The 21,463-nt window shown below is 36.2% G+C and overlaps 1 protein-coding gene and 1 pseudogene across 4 annotated transcripts in view; both read right to left on the bottom strand.

Annotated features, from left to right (window-relative positions):
• Positions 1 to 21,463, bottom strand: part of GRM5 (glutamate metabotropic receptor 5) — a 613,582-nt gene that overhangs the window by 148,280 nt on the left and 443,839 nt on the right. For all 4 annotated transcript variants that reach the window (XM_027581095.2, XM_027581096.2, XM_027581094.2 and 1 more), the window contains exon 4: positions 4,919 to 5,154. In XM_027581095.2, coding sequence (XP_027436896.1) covers positions 4,919 to 5,154 — 236 coding nt within the window. The remainder of the gene's footprint in view (positions 1 to 4,918; positions 5,155 to 21,463) is intronic.
• On the bottom strand, positions 9,504 to 9,619 carry LOC113915653 (annotated as a pseudogene).

Here is a 21,463-nt window from a genome sequence, read left to right as displayed (position 1 = left end):
GAAAGCCCAGAGAAAAAGTCACCGGTATGACACAGTCAAATAATCTAATAGGTGTATTTGAGCACAAGAAGGAGCAGAGAGGGAGAAAAATGTGGCAGAAGGAATGTTTCAGGAAATAATGTCTGGGAAATTTTCAAAACTGATACAGGTCTTTCTTCCACAGGTTTAAGAAGTTCTGGAAGCCCAAAGGATGAAATATATAAGGGAAATCACACCTAATCTCATCATGATCAACTAAGAACTTAAAAAAAAAATCTTAAAAGCCTAGAAAAAAAGATACATTTGTATCAAGGCTACAACATTAAGAATGGTGGCTAAATTCTCAATGAAATAATGGAATACAGAAAACAAAATGGAATGCTGTTTTCAAAGAAAAATTAAATAAACTGAAGAAGACCCAGCAATACAGAAAGCTATACTTGGCGAATACATTTTTTAAAAAATAAATGTGAAATATAGATATTCTTATGAAAAAAAGCTGATAAAATTTGTTGGCAGTAGACTTATATTACAAGAAATACTAAAAGAAATTCTTTAGGCTGAAAAATATCACTGGTGAAAGCAAAGAAGTACAAGAAGGAATGAAGAACACTAAAGTGGGTAAATATGACTGTTGACCATTTACAGCAACAATCCTAGGAAAGCCTGTGGGGTACATAATACATATAGAAATAAATTATATGGCAATAGCAAAAAATAGTGTTGGGGGATAAATAGATATAAATATTTGCAAGATTTTTGAATATAAGCAAGAACCATCTTAAAGATCTATTTAGTAGTTCTATGGAAAACTAAATGAATTATACTGAGATGAAACAAAAATATTAAGAGAGGTGATAGAATAAGATAATAAAAATTATTGATGAATCCACAAGAAGGCAGTAAAAGAGAAAGAGCTGAAGAACAAGTGGACAAATAGAAAACAAATAACTAATGAGAGAAATAGAAACTAGAAATAAGCCATGGTCTAATTGGGCAATTTTCATGATACATATATCCACATTATATAAGGAAGTCTTAAAATAGATGTTAAAAGATAATCAACTCAAAGAAATGTGCAAAAGACTTGAACAGACACTTTACAAAATAAGATGCCCAAATTTCCAATAAGCATATGAGAAGGAACTTAGCTTGGTAATAGATAATGGAAAGCCAATCAAAATCACAATACGATACAAACACACACTTACAGAATGTTTAAAAAAAAAGATAGAACCAAGTGTTGGCAAGAGTGCAGAGCAATTTGAACTCTCATACATTTCAGGGAAAGTAGAAATTAGTCCAATCATTTTGGAAAACTGCTTGGCACTATCTACTAAAGCTAAACATATGCAGAGCCTATGATGTAGCAATTCCATTACTAGGTATACATCTAACAATAATTAGGATATAGGTCTTCCAGAAAATATGTACACACTTATTAATAAAATTTTTATTTCTAATACCTAAAACTGTAAATAATCCAAATGTCCATCTATAGGAGAACTGATAGGTAAATTCTGGTAGTAAATCCATACAAAGGGACATGACATAGCAGCAATAAAAAAACAATAAACTACTAATATACAATGATGGGATAAGCTCTACCACATTACTTTGAGGGGAAAAAGCCAGACACAAAAAACCAAATAATGTAAGATTCTATTTATATTATATAAGAGAATAGGCAAAGCTAACAGGCATTGAAGAATTCATATGAATGGGGCATATTCTCTATAAAGCTGCTGCTAATTCTGGACTACTAGATTTAGATACCTCTCCTAACTTTTATACTTTGCCTCCCAAGAATCTCCTAAGAAAAATAAGCAGTAATTCAGCTATGAATATTTCTATTCTTTGGGTCAAGCCATTTTTCTTTTGAACTCTCTGATTTAATGTACTGTAGACAGTGAGTAACATAAAACATCTTGACTGGCATGAATTACAAACTCTTAATACTTCTTTTTTTTATTATGTTATGTTAAACTCTTAATACTTCTTAACACTCTAACTCAAAAATGGTTGTCTTATGCACACTGCCTGATGAAAGGGCTTAAGTGCATTATATTTAGGAAAACACTGGTAAATTCAGTAGTGTTATAAATACAAGTAACCTACTGGGGCCTCTTTGAAGATGGGGATTAAGATAGTGCTTGCTTCGACAGCACATATACTAAAATTGAAGATGGGGATTAAGATACAAAAAGGACATTTGAATAAATAAGGAAATATGTTCAAAAGTAGAGAGTAGTGAACATTTGGGTATCCATTACTGCATTCCATAGTCATATACAAATAATTTTAAGATTTTTCTTTTTTGTATCTTTGGCCTATTTATTAACTATTATATAATGCAAATTTGATGGCAATTTTTAGAAAACTATCATATTCTATCTCTTTAGTATATCATATTGGTTAAACTTTAGACAAACCTGAGTCCAAGTATAAGTTCCAGTGTTTAATAGTTAGGTGACCTTGAGCAAGTTATTTTTTCTCTCTAAATCTTGGTTTTGTTATTTTTAAATAAGGATAATCATAGTGCTTCCCTTATTGAGAAGAATAACAGAGGTACTTCACATAAGTGTCCATGTTTATGTACAAAATGACATCATTGTCAGATAAGATTCCAATGGTGGCAGAGTAGCTGAAGACTGCTTTCTTTCTTTTTTTTTTTTAATAAATAATCTATATTTATTACATGCGAATAAGTAATACAAAATCAATTAAGCTTCTGTGATTTATGTCACCACCGTTCTTTTTGTTATCTCACCTCTTTTTTTTTTAAATTTTTTATTGTTATGTTAATCACCATATATTACATCATTAGTTTTTGGTGCAGTGTTCCATGATTCATTGTTTGTTCATAACACCCAGTGCTCCATGCAGAACGTGCCCTCCTCAATACCCATCACCAGGCTAACCCATCCCCCTACCCCCCTCCCCTCTAGAACCCTCAGTTTGTTTTTCAGAGTCCAACGTGAAGACTGCTTTCTAATACTAGAGTAAGGAACCAATTCTGAGCAGAGAAATTATATCAGGAAAGTTACGTGAAAGAGAGCTACAGCAATAGGTTGAAAGGCAGGCTTTTACAGAACAATTTCCATAGAAATAATATTCCATGGAAATCAATTAAAGAGTTTTTCAAGACTGTATCTAAATAAGGTCTGTAACAGTAGAGAAACAAAGACCTATTTCAAGGAGAAAACATTTCAGACAAAGAGGCATAGGAACAGAGCATTGGTACAAAAGAGGATGAAGATCAACTGGAAAAATTCCCTTAGCCAGACTGTTAGGGACAGTCACTAGCACCTTGGTAAAAGAGACTGAAGAAGAGATCAGATCTATTGTTTACTCTTTATAACTCCTTGAATGTAGCTACATATAGTAACCTGTACACAATCATAGAATTGGAGCCCAGAGAGAAAGAGTTTCCCAAATCTCAAGAGCAGAAATAAGTCTGTGGCCATCAGAAACTGGATAGAATGGTGAAAAAATATGAAATTATCTATAAAAATTGAAATTGTATAACAGGAGTCACAATGTATTGTGTTATGTATTCTCACACATTTCTTTTTCCTGAAAATAAAAATAAAAACAAAGGAAATGAACAAGCATTTGAAAATTTTGGACAAGAAGTATCTGAAGTGAGAGAGAAACAAACACAGGCTCACACCATGAGCCTTCTGTGATTTCTGGATTTCAATGACCAGTACAAAATCCCACACTCCAGCATCCCTCCCCTCCCTCGCTACCCTAATAGGAACTGACATAAGGTTGCCAAGTTCTTATTTTAGTAAGAACTGACATTTAAAAACAATCACAAATTGCCATTTACTCCTTTCTTCATTTCACAAAAGAATGAACTAATACCAAAAAACATAGGATGGACATGAACTGGGAGGGAAAGTGCATTATGAAAAAATTCTCTATATCATTCCCATTATTCTCATTTTTGTGCTGGAATGGGACAACTTCTCTGTGAACTGGAATTGGTTTGTGGGCCAGGATTTCAAACCCACTGCCAGGGTTTGTGTTCCAGGCTTGTGGATAAAAGACACCTCTACCACTAACTCAAACTATTTTATTCCCATGTAAATGCATATGGGGTTCTTGTTACACAACGTGGGGATAAGGCAGTCTCAACAAATCCCTTATCAGTTTTAACAAACCTAATTTTTAGAAAATTTGACATATAGATCAATATTGGCCTTACCTCGGTTATTAGAGTCGAGATTCCCTTTCAACGTGCAACTTATAAATAAGAGTGCCAAGACCCTGTGTTTAACTCTTATAATACCACTTACAATACTGGATTGCAACATTGGCTGGCATGACTATCTCCCTTCTAGACACTAAATCTCTTGAGAGCAGTAACTAGTTTTCCTCACCTTGGTACCCTTACAGCCAAAGCCAACAGTTGGGACAACGTAAGCCCTTATACATATGTAAGAATGCATGGCTCTGCTCAGATTGTGTCTCCTAAAACATAATAACTATACACAACAAATCCCTGCTGGGAATTGGCTCTGTCCTTCAATATTCACTGATTCATTCTTCAGAATATATGAAACCCTTACCAAGTGTTTAACGCTGTACTAACTGCTCAAGACAATCAAAATGAGCAGAATGTAGATCTTGCCTTCAAGGGCGGCAACAGCATTTCCTCTATGAGGCTCACGTTATCTTCTTAGCACAGTGCCAATTTCTTGAATGATATAAATAATAAAATTGTTGGAGATCTCCGTGGAGCAAACATTTGCTCTGATATGTTTTTCTTAGTGAGAATAAAGTCCGTTTATCACTGTAAGTAGCAATACCCACCCTGTTTCTGTAAGAGTCCTCTTCTCTAACAGATTACAGCCACTATTCCCCTGACATACTTTACTTAAATTGGAGCCTTAGCCTTATCCACTCTAAATGAAACAATAAATCTGCTTACTATTGCAAGTTTTGTTGTATTTGCTGTTCTCCTGTGCAAACCCTTCCAGCCGGCACTGAAAACGATGCTGCCAAAATTCTTGAAACCAAGGGTTTCGAAGGTTTGTTTCTGGCCGGAGCTTCAGATAATAATCATCAAACCACTTGACATCGGGAGATTGGAGCTTGATTGTGATTCCACCAACAGCTTCTCGCTGATATCCATCTGTCACATCATACCTGTCCGCCCAGCCATCACTGTGGGGAAACAAAAACCAGCTCAGCTCAGAACAAATAGTTTCTAAGGAAATGATTCCATATTTGCTTTCTTTTTGAAAAGTTTAGTCATTAAATGGCTCTTCAGGCCACACCAGGGTATACATTATACCTACATGATTACTGAAAAAGAAGCTTGGAATAAAGAGTATGAAACACCATGGGAACTTTGGGTCTAAGAGGGCTAGAAGGCACCAGTCTTACAAACCTCAAACTGTGGAGAATAACGTAATGCTTTTGGCAAATTTTACTGGTTGTAAAACTAGTATATGCATGGAAATTGCATGATATCACCATTCATACTACTTACTGGATAGCTAGGTCAACTTTAAATCCATTCTGTTCCTTTACTTTATAATAATTATTATAATGATCATAAAGTAAAAATGAAAATATTTCTAAAACACACCTAATATAAATTTAACATCCTATGACATGATATTAATTTTTTTTCCACATTTTACAAGTAAATCATAAGGAGGTTATAAAAACTGATTATGGTCATTCTGTTAAATATAGATTCTTCAACACTTCAAATGGTGTCCCATAATCCACAATCCATATACTCTTTCCTGTCACATGGTACTTCTTTAATACATTTAAAATGCACATATGAAATCCTGTTTTACATTGGACAGATTAAAAAACTTCTTAACAATGAGCCATCAAGGATGGTGACAGGGATCATACACTCCAATATTACTATCATTCTATGTACTGACCACTCAAAGTAACCTAGGAATTTTAAAATAAAAGAGTTTGAAATCAGAGAGTTTGTGTTACAATGGTATAAGAGTATAAAAGAATAAGGGGAAAGTATTCTAAGCTTATTTGGAAAATATGTGAGACACAACATCGGAAATAAAAGATATAAAAATATGTTTATATCAAATTTGGGCACACCTCGAGGCATTCAGACAAAAGATACTGACTTTTCCATCCTCTCTCCCATTGGAAGATGCACAACTTGTGCTAAGTATCTGCTGGGACCTGGTGGGGCTGTCCTTCTTTGAAGACAGGCAAATGCTTTTTCAGGAAAGATAAAGAAAGTCAAGGGACATTTTAACACTGAGAAAAAGTAACAAAAAGGGAAGAGAAGGGGTTTGGAGAGAGCTGAGTGGAAAAACAGAATGGAGCCTCCTGAAAGCAAAGCAGGAAGTGTTTGGAGGTAAGGGGCGGGAGGGGGGGGGGTGGGAGGATGGGGGGGTCGGTGAGGTGGTGAGTGCAGGCACGGGGGAAAGGGGGAGGGAAAGGATTTACATTCACAATCATTGTTTATTTCATCCATATTAGATATATTTATCAGAATGTAAATTTCCCTTTATCTTCCTTAAAACGCATTTTTGTCTTTTTAACTTTTTTTGTAGGTGGAGAGCATGCTCCAATATTTTGCATATAAAATCAGAAGGTATTATATAAGTAATTGATTAAAATAAGTATAAAAAAACATGTACTTTTTTTCTAGCATGCTCTGCTATGGCAACTCTGACTTAAAAACTGATAATGAGAGTTTTTCCAAAGGTCACGGATTACTCATTAAGATATCATAGGGGCTTGCCATAACTTGAGATGTTTCCTAAGCCATCAATGGGTAAAAGAGGAGAAAATAAATAAATAAATAAAATGAACCATTTCTTCTAAGTTGTCGCTGACAAAAGAGATTTCGTTAAAAATTATGGTGAAATTTCAAAACTTTTGTGGCAGATCAGGAAAAAAACACTAATAAGTCATGCAATATGTTTTGTCCCAGTGTTGAATTTGGTTACTTCACACATTCTCTTCCCTCAAATTTCTCATTTTCAGCTGCAGAAGTTTTTATTTAAAGCTGACAAGTTGAAATGCTGTGGGCTTGTTTGCCTCATTTTCTCCCTCTGTTGTGGAGGGTTTATTATATCACTGGTATGAGAGTGTAGGTCTCATTGGCGCTGGAGGAGATGCAGGGGCGTGCTGCAAACGGAGCAGAAAAGGCTGTTTGTCAAGCAGAGCCCCATTCTCCAAGAAGTGGGAATTTAAATTGCTCCTTTTGTTAATGCTAGCTCGCTCTTATGTAACACTATGATTATGAATATTACATAAGAAATGGTTCCAATTTACCCTTCACAATTCATTCACTGAATTTAAAGAGGATTGTAAAAAGCTTGTCTTGATAAACTTTTTTAGAGGAAATATTTCCATAAAAAAAGTATCCAGGCCAGATCAATTCTCATCATGTTCTTTAGCTTTATTTTTCCAGGTACAAATCTCTTCTCCATATTTAAGAATCTGGCAAAAGATGTTTTATTAGTAGTCTGTAAGTTAGAGTTGTGAATTTAAAACAGTTTTGTTCCAGATGTTTCCATTCAAGAGCAAAGTAAAAAATCATAATGGAGTTTGTATGCAAACAGAAAATTCCAATATCTATTTGACAAAACAGGGTTATTCTATTTAAACTTACTGAGGAATGTCTGCTATGTAAGTTTCAAGAAACTTCATTCCATGCTGGCTAAGTTAGATGGTGTCATGTTGACTTTAGGTTATTAAATATTAACATTTTCATAAAAATGTGCTTTTAAGATTTGTGTTAAGATGATAGGGTATCTCTAAGTAAGAAATAATAAATCCAAAAGCAAAATGAAATACCAAGAAAAACTTGCGCTTACTTTTCTATGATCTAATGCTTTACATTACATTGATAGATTAGACTGTCAAGTACTACCTAAATACTTTTGGGTAACATCTATTCTACCAAATAAGGAATAAAGAGTAGGGAGGAAGATAAGGAAACAAACTAAAAATACACCATTTTTAAAACATCTCTCTAGATTTAGTATCTATCTATCATCTATCTATCTATCTATCATCATCATCTATCATGTCCATCCATTCATCCATCCAACCATCATTTATCTAATTTCCCTTCTCACTGGTGGGCGTTTTACCCATCTCCCCATAATCCATTTCATTATTTTCCTTCCGATTCCCTGATATACAGTAAATCCTCATTATTTGCAGATTTTGTATGTGCAAATTCATCTACTTGCTAAAATTTATTTGCAATCCCCAAATCAATACTCATGGCAGTTTTGTGGTCATTTTCACACATGCACAGAGTGGCAAAAATTTTGAGTCTCTTGATGTGCACATTCCCAGCTGAGACTGAACAACATGCTCCTCTGCTTTCTTGTTTTAGCTTTCATATTATAAACAAGTGTTCTTTTCATGATCTATTTAGTATCAGGGTTTTTGTATTTTTGTAGGTTTTTTTTTGTTGATTTCACTGTTTAAAATAACCCCCCAGCATAGTGCTGATGTGTTGCCTAGAGTTCCCAAGTGCAAGATGGCTGTGATATCCTCTACATAGAAAATGCATTTTTAAAACCAGCTGCATTCATGCATGAGTAAAGTGCTATTCGTTGTGAGTTCAATATTAATGAATCAAAAATATATATTAAATAATGTGTTTTTAGACAGGAACATGCATAAAGCAAGGTTATGTACTGCCTATGTGATGGAAATGTTGTGAGTAGAGGCCCCCAGCAATTTAAACCTGTACTTCCCCTGGGGACAGTGGTCACTATTCACTAATTCAGTGTTTGGTGCATGTTTATGGAACATTACTGTGAATAACAACAATTAAGTGTACATATAATATTCTTAATTGGAGTGTTATATTAATCAGGGCTCCAGCTTTTCTTTGACTATAGAAACTGAGTGAGTTGGACATTTAAAATAGGAAAAACATTTTTAGCTTACTTGGCTTAACTAAAGGAGGAATCTTTAATATATACCCAATCTAAAAACACCTCCTTAGTAGATACCTTAGATTCTTTAAATTCTCCCTGAAGACATCTTAAGGACATGCTCATCCTGCAAGAATTTATTTTCATTTTCTTTCCAAATTGCATTACTAAAATATATATTCCTACTCTATTATCTACATATCCTCCTTTCTTCTCTCAGCCCTCAATTTCCACTATTTCTCCTAATTAGCAATTCATGGAAATTTAATTTTTATTTGTTTTCAACAGAAGATTGTTGTTTAACAAAATTGACTCTGGAATTCTCTAGCTATAATTCATCTTCCATATCTCTACAGCTTTGCTTATTTTCATCAACATTTATTAAATATCTACCTATCTTAGACTAAATTATTTTGTGGCAATAAGCAGTTCCAATGTCCCAGTGGCTTAGTACAGAAGTTTATTTCTTGCTCAGCCTTTAGATTCATTGCTGATGGTCTATAACTCTGCTTCATGTTGCCTTCATTCTGAGACACAGTCTGAAAGAACACTTTCCTTCTGGGACATAGCCAATGTTGCAGAAGGAAAAAACATGCAATTGTTCTTAAGTAGTCTACTCAGAAGTGGCACAGGTCACTTTTGTTCATATTTCATTGATGAAAGCAAGTCATATGGCCAAGCTTAACCTAGTAACAAACTATAGAAATGATCCCTGAAAGTATAGTCTTTGGCCAAGCCTAACCTAAATGGGACAGGTGCATGTGATTTTTCCCACACAGGGGATCAATTAATGTTGTGAAGAAAAATTTACGTCACCACATTTATTATGTATTGACATTGTATTGAGACTGAAAAAAAACAAGTTAAATAGGTTTTAGACACTACACTCCAAGACTCACAGACTAGTAGAGAAATGAGAAAGAAGGACAGATATATAAATAAATGACTCATATAAATAAATATTGTTGCAGGTGTGAAACAAATGCAATGGGAGAGAACATCGGTAAATAACTGACTATGTAGGAAGATCAGTTTATTTATTTATTATTTATTTATTTATTTATTTATTTATTTATTTATCTATTTATAAAAGGAAACTTATTTATTTGTGAGACAGAGGGAGAGTGCAGGGGAGGGGCAGCGGGAGAGGGAGAGGGAATCTTAAGCAGGCTCTACAGTCATCATGGAGCCTGACTCGGGGCTCCATCTCACCACCCTGAGATCATGATCTGAAACAAAATCAAGGGTTGGACGTTTAACCAACTGAGCCACCCAGGTGCTCCCAGTTTTATTTGTTTTTAATATTTATTTATTTATTAGAGGCGGGTAGGGACAGAGGGAGAAGGAGAGAATCCCAAGCCAACTCCCCACTGATCTCGGTGCTCCACTCGGCTCCATTTCAGGACCCTGAGATCATGACCTGAGCTCAAGCTGAGAGACCGGAGCTTAACCAACTAAGCCACTGAGGCTCCCTGGAAGATCAGTTTTAAACTGAGCTTGAAAAGTATGGATAATGGAGTGATAAAGGTATTTTGAAATGTTATTTTCTAGATAGGGAGAAGGTATTTGGGGATCAGAAAATAGTGACTATGAAGGATCGGAGCTACGTAGATCACCCAGGAAAGTGAACCAATGAGAATAAGCAAAGGAAGACCAATTGCGAATGGTCTGTTGTGTCATCCCAAGGGTTTGAACTTTTTCATTTGGGCAACAGGGAGCCAGTGGTGGCTTTTAAAGTGGGAAATGAAATGAGGAGACAATGAGAACTGTGTGAACTATGGTAGCAGTTTAACAGATCAGCGTGGTCGTAGATGAGTGTTCAGGGAATCAAGTTAGAAAATGTGCTGCAGTGTTCACGGAAACTGTTGGAAGCCTGAATTTCAAGGAGTAGCAGTGGGCTTGCGGAGCCTCATTTGTAAGGAATTCTAAGAATCCATAGGAAGAGATGTGTGGAGAATCGGGGTAAAGGGGGATTTTTACGGTTTATGGGGGACATTAATGCTATTGTGATGATATTGCAGGTATAAAACATCCTAAATGTAAAGGAGAGGAAGACAACAGGTCTGGGGTGAAAAAAAGAAAATGAATACAAGCTGGAGTCTGTGATGATCAGATTTCCTTTTATATGCTCTCTAGTAGTTCTTTTCTCCTGGATTTTTTTTTTTAAGATTTTATTTATTTATTCATGAGAGACAGAGAGAGAGAGAGAGAGAGAGAAGCAGAGGGAGAAGCAGTCTCCCAGAGAGCAGGGAGCCTGATGCGGGACTCGATCCTAGGACCTTCAGGATCACCTGAGCCGAAGGGCAGACGGTTAACCATCTGAGCCACCCAGGCGCCCCTTCTCCTGGATTTCTATCTGTTCTCTACATATACAACTGATTTGAATGTTAAAAAAAATAAAAGTTAACAATTTTCTTATCTTTGGTCCACTACCATATTAACCTACCCTATTCTATTTAGTATTTTTGTATGCTGAACAATAGCTGTTGGCAACCAGAAAATGAGAAATAATGAAAATTATAGAACTCTAAAGACTTGATACTCTATACCATTATGTCCTTACAATATAAATATTTTAACCTTAGAATTATTGTTTTTATCATTTATTTTATTAAATCAGTGATATATAAAGCAGATCAATACTTATGGTTATAAAATAATTACTTCCAGGTTTACAACCAATAGATTTAATATCAAAATAAATTTCTGGAATGTGAAAGCCCCTGAAGGCTACATGCTAACAGGAATAAGAAAAAATCTTGGAAAATTATAAAGAGAAAAGGTTTATGAATTATCAAATGTTATTAGAGATGATAAATAATTTTAAAAAATTGTTTCTATTATCAAAATCTAAATCTGTATAATGCAGATGATATAATATTCCTTTCCTCATTTCTTGTTAATATATTTTAAGTGATTGCTATGGAAAACAGAAAAATACATGTAGCACAGAAAATTGCCATTGGATGATCCTTTAGTTACAGTCTCCATGTTCTATTCATTCCAGCTCATTAATTCAATAAGCATTTTGAATGCCTCTTCTGTGCATTCGAACTACACAGACACTGTGGTAGGTTCTAGTACATGCCCTTAAGGAGCCAACAGTCCATTAGGCATGACCTGGCTGAATGGGCAATCCTGACTTACGACCCATTGGCAGTCTCCTCCTTTATCCTTCGGACTGAACATGCCCTTTCCTTTTTCCTTAGTCTATCTGCAAACAGTACTGTTCATTAGGTTTCCAGTCACTGCATCACTTACTAAAAATCACATTCCTGTCCTACCTCCCTGAGATTATTCCCCAATAACCCCAATTAGTATTCTGGGTGTTTTCAAACTCTCAGTTCTTAACATTTACAATCTCTTGATTTATTTACTGGGATGGCTAATCACATACAATTGGTATGAATTTCATTAGTTGAACTCTCAGACAACCCAATGATTCAGTATAACTCTACAGAGTTCTTGGGGAGGCATCTGCCGTGGGCAAACAACATGAAAAATCCCCTCCAAATCTGTTTCAAAAGGAGCAATACCAGATTTAAAATGTAAGCATCGGAATGACTGTTCCTCCAAGGGAGCAGTCATTAAATTAGTGTCAGGAGATGTGGGTTGGGGGCTGTGCCAGGCACCCATGGTCATTCTTCAGTCCTGCGTGTCAGAATGTCAGTGCTGCAGAGAGTAAGCACACACATGTTGTATCCTGGAGACGTAACACATAGATTCCTTTGCCTCAGATGTGTCACACATTCACACCCCCAGGCCTTTGAGTACACTATTCCCTCTAGAAAGAGTGCCACCTCTTCAACACGTCACATGTCTTCTGATTTTAAAATCTAATTCATCAGTCAAGCCTGGGCTAGAATGCGACCTAGCAATGACTGGGCTAGAATGCAACCTAGCTTGAGCTCCCCTGGGCTGAACAGTTTCCTCCTCTCTGCTTCCAAAATGCCGGGACACTTATTCCTTTATTCATTGAACAAGTATTGGGTAACTTATATGCTAAATGTGGGGTATTGTGGTGAACAGGAAGACAAGACCTGCACTCATGGGGCAATATTATGATGCTTTTAGTTTTGCATGTGTCATCATATTTATTTTTGTTTTCTCTAAGTAGACTAGAAATGTTATACTTTGGAAAACTCCTCATCTTTATGTCTATTATAAAGCCTGGCACGTAGTAAGTTTAATATAACTTACTAGAAAATTAGATCTTAAAAGGCAAAATTCAAATGATAGAGAATTATTTTAGGATAACTGTATATATTCATTTTTAATTGAGGATGCTCCACTGTCGGATGTACCTTGTAAAATGACTCTGAAGGCTGAATTGACTCCCCCTTCCAAAATGGTCCTCTCCATTCTCTACCTGATGCTATTAAGGTTAATGAGTACATTCATTAGACTGCATCCCAGCATTTTTTTTTTTCCAAATCTCTTCACAACCCACATAATTATTATGGAAACTGCTGTTCTACCCACATGTAATCATCATCCTGCCAAATCTTTTACCAATAGCATTTTAACAGATATTTCAGGATTTTTTTTTTCTAATAGTGGGAGTCTACTGACTGCTTGGCTGTCTTCATATAATATTTCTTTTTTTTCTCCTCTGGGGGAGTAGGAGGTCTTAGAATCTCTAAATAATAGTGAAAAGCAAGGAAGGATATTGCGCTTTCAGACAAAAGTTCTTATGAATATACACCAGTCAACACTAATGGATTATTTAATTCTAAAGAGAAGCACAATGTAGATTTTTTGAGAAAATGTTTAGGTTACTTACTGATAATCAACCTATCTCTGGGGTTTATAAATATGAGTTTTCCCAGTTTCCAAGGCTTTATAAAGAACAAGTAAATGTGGATTGGAGGAGCTACATTAGAACATTCAAAAGAAGGATAAAAAGTTAGGAACCTAAACTTTGCTATGTGTCTAGCGTAGATCAGGTGATTTCTATCATAATACTTTCCCTAATTCTCTGTAGGCTTTGGAGGTGACTATTTTTAGCCCTGGGTTTTACTGCTCAGGAAACTGAGGTTCTGAGGGATTAAGGAACCTACTCAAAATTTCACAGCAAATATAGAGAGGATTTAAACCCAGATATTTCTAGCTGCAAAACTCCAGTGCTTGCAGTGATGATAGCAAGAAGTGTTTCTTAAGGGGAACATATTTAAAAGGCATGTAATGGAGGATGGGGAGCAGAGTGTAGGGCTAGGGCTGCATAGGTAGAATTCTAACATGACACCCAAGATTGTTGCTCTCTGGTGTACACACACCTTCTCCTACCTTTTTAGTCAAACACTAATCTAGATAGGTGCTGCTGTGAAGGGATTTTCAAGATGCAATTAAGGTCCCAGATAAATTGACCTTAAAAATACAGGGAGATCAACCTCAGTTATCTGACCTAATCAGGTAATCCCTGAAAAGAGACTGGCTCTCCCTGGACAAAGAGATTCCAACATGAGAGGGATTTGAGGTGAGAGGGCTGGAGGAGAAGCTCTATTGCTGGCTTTTAAGATGGAGGTAGCTCTGTGTAAAGAAACACAGTGGCCTCTGGGAGCTGAGAGTGCCACGAGGCGAACAACCAGCAAAGAAACAGAGACTCAGGCTTGAATCCAAAAGGAACTGAATTCAGCAAAAACTTGAATGTGCTTGGAAGCAGATTCTTCCACAAAACCTCTAGAAAGGAATGCAGTTCAGCCAATGCTCTGATTTCAGCCTGTTTAACTAAGTGGAGAACCCACTCATGCCAGGCATGGACCCCTGACTTCTAGAAAGCATGAGATGATAATGAATACTGTTTTAAGCTGCTAAATTTGTGGTAATTTGCTACACAGTAATAGAAAGTTATTATGCATTTCCCACCTCTCTGCTACATTTCTTCACTTGGAAGGCCAAAGCATGTTAATATTGGAAGGAATGCAATTGTAGGAGGTTTGACCGAATTCTCAGTTTGGTCCCAATAGACAGACTTCCAAAGGATTGGGGATTACCAAAAATTATGGAGAGTATTTAGCATATTGGAATAGTTGAAACATCGAACTTGCTTCAGTTTAGATTTCAGGATGATAAGCATTCTCCCCTCTGGTTTAAAGACTTGTTCCTCAGGGGAATGCTTCCTTATCATACACATCCTTCACAGAGGAGAAGCTGAGAATAGATTTTGTGAATAGATTATTTTGTGAGTTGTGCAATCTATTGTTTCTCTTGTCATATTATAGCCATTTGGAGAAATGCAAAAACTGAGGCAATTGTGTAAGATGTGCAATATGGTAAGATAATTCATTTAAATGGAGAAAGTGCATTATGAGTAGTCTACTGTACCCACAGCTTTCTATATAACTTTTTCTATGTTTTCTCATGAAGCTTCCTTACTTAGGATAACCTTCCAGTTTTCAAACCCCTTTTTCACTGACTTGGACTAATTTCTTCTGTTATGCCAGTAAACTAAGCATAATGTTCAGAGTAATAATTATGTATTGAACATCTATTAAGTTCCAAACAATAAGGCATATTTCATGATGATGCTGGTGAATATACAACCCCCCATCCATACACACCAATTTGTTTTCTTCCCTTATATCTTAAAACAGGTCTTCAGGGACTTCGTAATTTCAGATCTACTGTATTTTCCTCATACTTTCCTCAACCTTCCTGCAGTATTTGACCTACTGTTCCAGTTAGCAGCATTTAATGAGTAACACGGCACATGCTAAATTCTCTGCAGAGTGCTGCAGATGAGGACTAAAGAGAAGAAAAGCTGTCATTCCTTACCCACTAGGCAGCATTAGAGACAGGGAAATAAGAATTTACAGAGTAGTAACGGTCCTCACGTATTTAGGGTTTGCTATCTGCCAGGCATTGCTCTAAGCACTTTCTATGGGTGCTTCCTCTCTGCCAGGTATTATTTATATATTCATATTCATTGTATATTAGAGAGGGTGGGTGGGGGAGGGGCAGAGGAAGAGGGAGAGAGAGAATCTTAAGCAGGTTCCATGCCCAGCACAGAGCCTGATATGGGCTCAATTCCACAATCCTGAGATCACAACCTGAGGAGAAATCAAGAGTCAGATGCTTAACTGACTGAGCCACCCAGGGACCCCTCATATGATATTTTCTATCTTCACATTTCATATGAAGAAAATTCAGCTGGAAAAATAATAAATCACCCAGGGTTATATAGGATTCCAATTCAGTCTACCTAAATCTAGAAATCGAAACTGAATACATACAACCTATTAATGTGGTCTTTGATCCAAATCTGTGTCCAAAGTGATCTGGTTTTGTACATGAAAATGTAGAGAGAACGGTTATTTTAATTTCTGTTAAACACACACATGCACACATTTGGAATTCGTTTCTTTTTTTTTTTTTTCTCCCTGGGACTGTAAGCAAAGAATTGCCTTAAACCACTGCATCCATCTTCTGAAAAAAAAATGCCTATCTTTTTAGTGTTAGAATACACTGGCACGGTTATTAAGAATCCTTCTACTCACAAGGAAAAGAGCTATTAGGAGATGCTCAAGAGACCTTGATATCTGTACATAAACACAGAATGGACTCTCTTCAGTTCACATTTCATTTTGAGGCAACATGTTTTTCCTTGACAAAATATCCCCATGACACCCACTGAAACCAAGTGTGTTGTTAACTTCTCACATCTATCAGAGATGGTTTACCAGTGAACACTCACAAGCTGTGGAAGTCAAGTAAATAATCAAAAATTGCTCTGGGTGTGAGACTAAGGTTTAGAAATAGTCACTACTGAAGAAGCCAGATAAAAGTCAAAACCTAAAAGCCTGAAAATTTAGATGAATTTAGATGCTACAGGCCTAATAATTAATCCAAATAGACTGAAAATGTAAGTCACATATTAGAAACTGAACAGCTCCTTCCATTTCCAGCTATGATAGAAGAGACATACCTGCCACTGAAGACAATTAGAAAAGCTAGGTAAACTTTGAAAAATGTCTGCTTATGCTATTAGAAAGCTGTCAAGTCAACTAGGTCTCAGGGACCAAGATCCTAGAGAGAAAAAAAATTGTACAGAGGTATGATTTTCCCTTTGAGTCGTGATAATTCATTGAAAGGCGGGGATGAGTGGCTAAGGGGTTGGAACAAAAGCAGAAAGTGAGGTTCAAAGTTTTTTAAGTTCTGGGCTAACATTACTCCAAAACATGATCAGCAAATATCTGGGAGAGAAGAGAGCACAGATGTGAAAAAAGACATTTGGTACTATCCCTTGAGCCATCTGCTTATTTGTAGACGGTTGCTGAGAAGCTTAGAAGTTGAGCATAAAGCAATGGCTAAGAGGCTGAAAAGATGGGCAGAGCTTTACACAGTTACAATGGATTGAAGAATAAAATAATTGGAATTTTGGACCTCCAAAGAGAAATACTTCAGGCTTTCATTTGTGATCTTTAAAGGCTATACCTTCGTTGTCAGGCCAAACCAGAAAAAGACAAGCCCCAACAAAAATGGGACCCAACTTCAAATCATCTCAATAGTAAATTAGATTAAAATGGTCGCTCTCTGTTGTAACTGCTGGAAAGCAGCAAAAGCAAATCTTTGGAGCAACGTACTATTAGACATAGCTTCAGATAGTCTCTACATTGTCTATCATTCAATTAAAAATAAATTTAAGCAGTTTTTTGGGGGGTGGGGTGAGATGTAGAGGATATTTATGAACAGATTCTAAAATTTGTGTGGATATATAAATGACTAAGAATAGTCACTATTATACTGATAAAGGGAACAATGTTGGGAAAATATACCATTTAGATGCCAAGGCTTAGTATAAAGTTACAACTATATATAATTTGTAGAGATAGATAAACAGACCAATAGGACAGAGTCCTACCTGTATACAGAGATTTGATTTCTGACCAAGTCAACACCACAAAGAAGCACAAAAAATATTCTATTAAATGAATGAAAATCTGTATCTATATGGAAAAAATCCTGATACTTAATCCATGAAAATTAATTCCAGGCAGTTTGTAGATCTAAATGTAAATGATAAAACAATAAAGCTTCTATAAAGTTTTTTTTTAATGTTTTTATTTATTTATTCATGAGAGTCAGAGAGAGAGAGAGAGAGAGAGAGAGGCAGAGGGAGAAGCAGGCTCCCCGCCTAGCAGGGAGCCCGATGCGGGACTCGATCCCAGGACCCTGGGATCATGACCTGAGCCGAAGGCAGAAGCTTAACCATCTGAGCCACCCAGGCGCCCCAACAATAAAGCGTCTAGCTGATGACAAAATCTTCCAGATATAACACAAGGAGGATATATTCATCATCTTAGGATAAGAAAGATTTCTCAAACATAGTACAGAAAGTACTAACCATAAAATCAGGATTATCAAAAGTATTTATAATAAAGTTGACATATATATACATACATATATATTTTCATCAAAGATATCACTGACTGAATGAAAAGGAGGCCACAAATTAAGAGATCCCTGGAGTGTGTGTGTGTGTATGTATGTGTATGTGTGTGTGTGTATGTGTCTGTGTGTGTGTGTGTGTGTGTACAGGTAGATAGACAATAGATGGATTAAGAGGTAGGTAGATGATAATTTAGAAAGTATTCATCTCTAGAATACATGAAGAATTCATATACATTAATATAAAAATAAGTCCTATAGGAAAAAAGGTCAAAAAGTTTGAACACTACACTTCACAGAACAGCTTTGAAATGGCCAATAGATAAAACAAGCACTCCACTTCATTCATAAAGGCAATACAAAGTAAAACCACGATGGATAGCATTACACACCAACATGGATGGCTAAAGTTAAAAAAGATGGACATAGAGCAGGGTTAAATCTGAAGCAATTTCAGTTCTCAAACATTGACAGTATAAGTATAGTTTGGTATAATCACTTTGGAAAACTATTAGACAGTGTCTTTTTTTAAGATTTTACTTATTTGAGAGAACCAGAGAGAGAAAACGAGTGGAGGGGAGGGGTAGAGGCAGAAACAGACTCCCCACTAAGCAGGGAGCCCGATGTGGGGCTCAATCCCAAGACCCTGGGATCATAGCATGAGCCAAAGGCAGATGCTTAACTGAGCCACCCAGGTGCCCTGAGGCAGTGTCTATAACAACTGAATATAAGCATACACTATGACCAAGCAATTCCACTCTTTGGCATGTCCCCAATAGAAATGCTGTCATATACACACCAAAAGGCATGTAGAAGAATGTTTACATGAGCAATATTTGCAATAGTCCTGTTTTGGAAAATAACCAAAATCTTGATTGCCAGTTAAAAGGATAATAAAGTGTGGTTTACTTCACATAATCAGTACAGATAGAATGAAAATGCACAAGTACTGCTACATGAAGCAAAATATATAATATAAACATAACATTGAATGAAAAAATATTCACAAATGAGAAAAACATTCCATTCATATTAAATTAAGACAAAGATAATGCTAACCTACAGTGTTAGAAGTTAAGATAATGGTTCCTTTTGATGAGTGTTCTCCAGCTTTCCTCCTGTTATTGATTTCTTGTTTCATTCCACTGTGGTAGGAAAAGATATTTGACATAACTTCTATCTTCCTGAATTTGTTGAGACTTGTTTTGTGGCCTAATATTTGATTTATCTTAGAAAATGTTGTGCGCACGTGAGAAAAATGTGTATTCTGCTGCTGTAGGAAAGAATGTTCTGTATATGTCTGTTAGGTCCATTTGATCTATAGTGTTGTTCAAATCCTCTGTTTCCTTATTGATTTCCTGTCTGGATGATATATCCATTGTTGAGAGTGGGGTGTTAAAGTCTCCAACTATTAATGTTTTGATGTTTATTTCTCCTTTTAGTTCTGTTAGTATTTGATTATATATTTAGAAGCTCTAATGTTGTGTGCATAAGTATTTACAATTGTTTTATGTTCTTGATGGGTAGGGCCCTTTATCATTACATAATAACCTTTGTCTTTTTTTGACCATTTTTAACTTAAAGTCTATTTTGTCTGATACAAGTATAGCTACCCCTGTTTTCTTTTGGTTTCCATTTGTTTGAGATATCTTTTCTATCCCTTCACTCTCAGTCTATGTGGGCTTAAAACTAAAGTGACTCCTTTGTACGCCTACTTTTGGGATGCATATTGGTGGATCTTGGTTTTTTTTTTTTATCCATTCAGCCATTTTTTGCTTTTTGGTTGGATAATTTAAACCATTTATGTTTTAAAGTGATTATAGATATGTAAAGATTTACTATTGCAATTTTTTTTTTTTTTTCTGGTTTGATTCCTTGTTACTGTGTCCTCTCTTGCGGCTTCATTTGTAATTTGATGATCTTTTGTAGTGGTATGCTCTGACTCTGTTAGCATAATCTTCTGTGCACCTACTACAGATTTTTCCTTTGTGCTTTTCATGAGGTTTATGAAAAAATGTCTTATAGCATCCTACTCTATTAATAACTTAACTTCAATAATATACAGAAATTTTAGCTTTTACTTTTCCCATCCTCTCATTTTTGGCTATTGATATTATAATTTCCACCTTTTTAAATATTATGTATCTAATACCAAATCACTGTAGCTATGGTTATTTTTAATATATTTGTTTTTAAACTTTAAATCTAGAATTGTACATGAATTAGGCACCAGCATTACAATATTCAAATCTGAGTTTATCTATTTACCATTACCTATGAGTTTTACATATTTAGATATTTTTACAATTTTAATTAGCATCTTTATTACTTCTGCTTGAAAAACACCCTTTTGCATTTCTTGAAAGGCAAGTCTAGTGGTGATGAACTCCTTAGCTTTTTGTTTGCTTGTTTGTTTTGGAAAGAGTTTATCTTTTCTTTATTTCTGAAGGACAATTTGCCTAGTATAGTATTCTTGGTTGACAGTTTTCATCTCTGGTCAGGTGAGGTTGCTGGCTATGTTCTGTTGGGGAGTTGCCACTGGTGGACTTCTTGATTGGGTTATGGCCTTGGCTCTTCAGTTGCTTCTGGTTGTGTGGAGTCTCAGGCCATGATCTTTCACTGGATGGTGCTGCTGGCTGGACTCCGTTCAGGTGGGGCTGCTGGCAGAGCTTTGTGGTCATACAGGGTCTCAAGCTGTGTTCTACAATCAGGTGGGGACACAGACTATGCCCTGAAGTTGGGTGGGACTACAGGCTAGGCTTCCCAATCAGGTAGGCCAGTGGCTCTGTTCTGCTATTGGGCAACGTCATTGGCCAGGCTGTTTGGTTGGGAGGAACCTTCAGCTATATTCTATAGTTGGATAGAGCTAGAGACTGTGCCTCACATTTTGTGGGGTGAGGATTACTTTCCAGTCTCCTTTGTTGGTGGCAGAAGACTCTGGCTATGTTCTGTGATTTGACTGGGCCACTGGCAAGGCTCCCTGAAGGCTATGTTCAGCAATCAGGAAAAGCCATAGGCTGGGCTCTATTGTGGGGTGGGGCTATAGGCTGGGCTTCATAGTTGAGTGGCACTGAAGACTGGGTTCCAAGTCCAGGGTCACTGATTAGACTCCATAGCTGCCTGAGTTCTCTGGTAAGGCTTCCTGGTTGGGCAGGACTTGAGGCTATATTATATTATTTATTTAT

This window comes from Zalophus californianus, chromosome 11 (genome assembly GCF_009762305.2).
Source record: "Zalophus californianus isolate mZalCal1 chromosome 11, mZalCal1.pri.v2, whole genome shotgun sequence".
NCBI classification, from domain to species: Eukaryota; Metazoa; Chordata; class Mammalia; order Carnivora; family Otariidae; genus Zalophus; species Zalophus californianus.
This window is presented reverse-complemented; position numbering and strand designations above follow the sequence as displayed.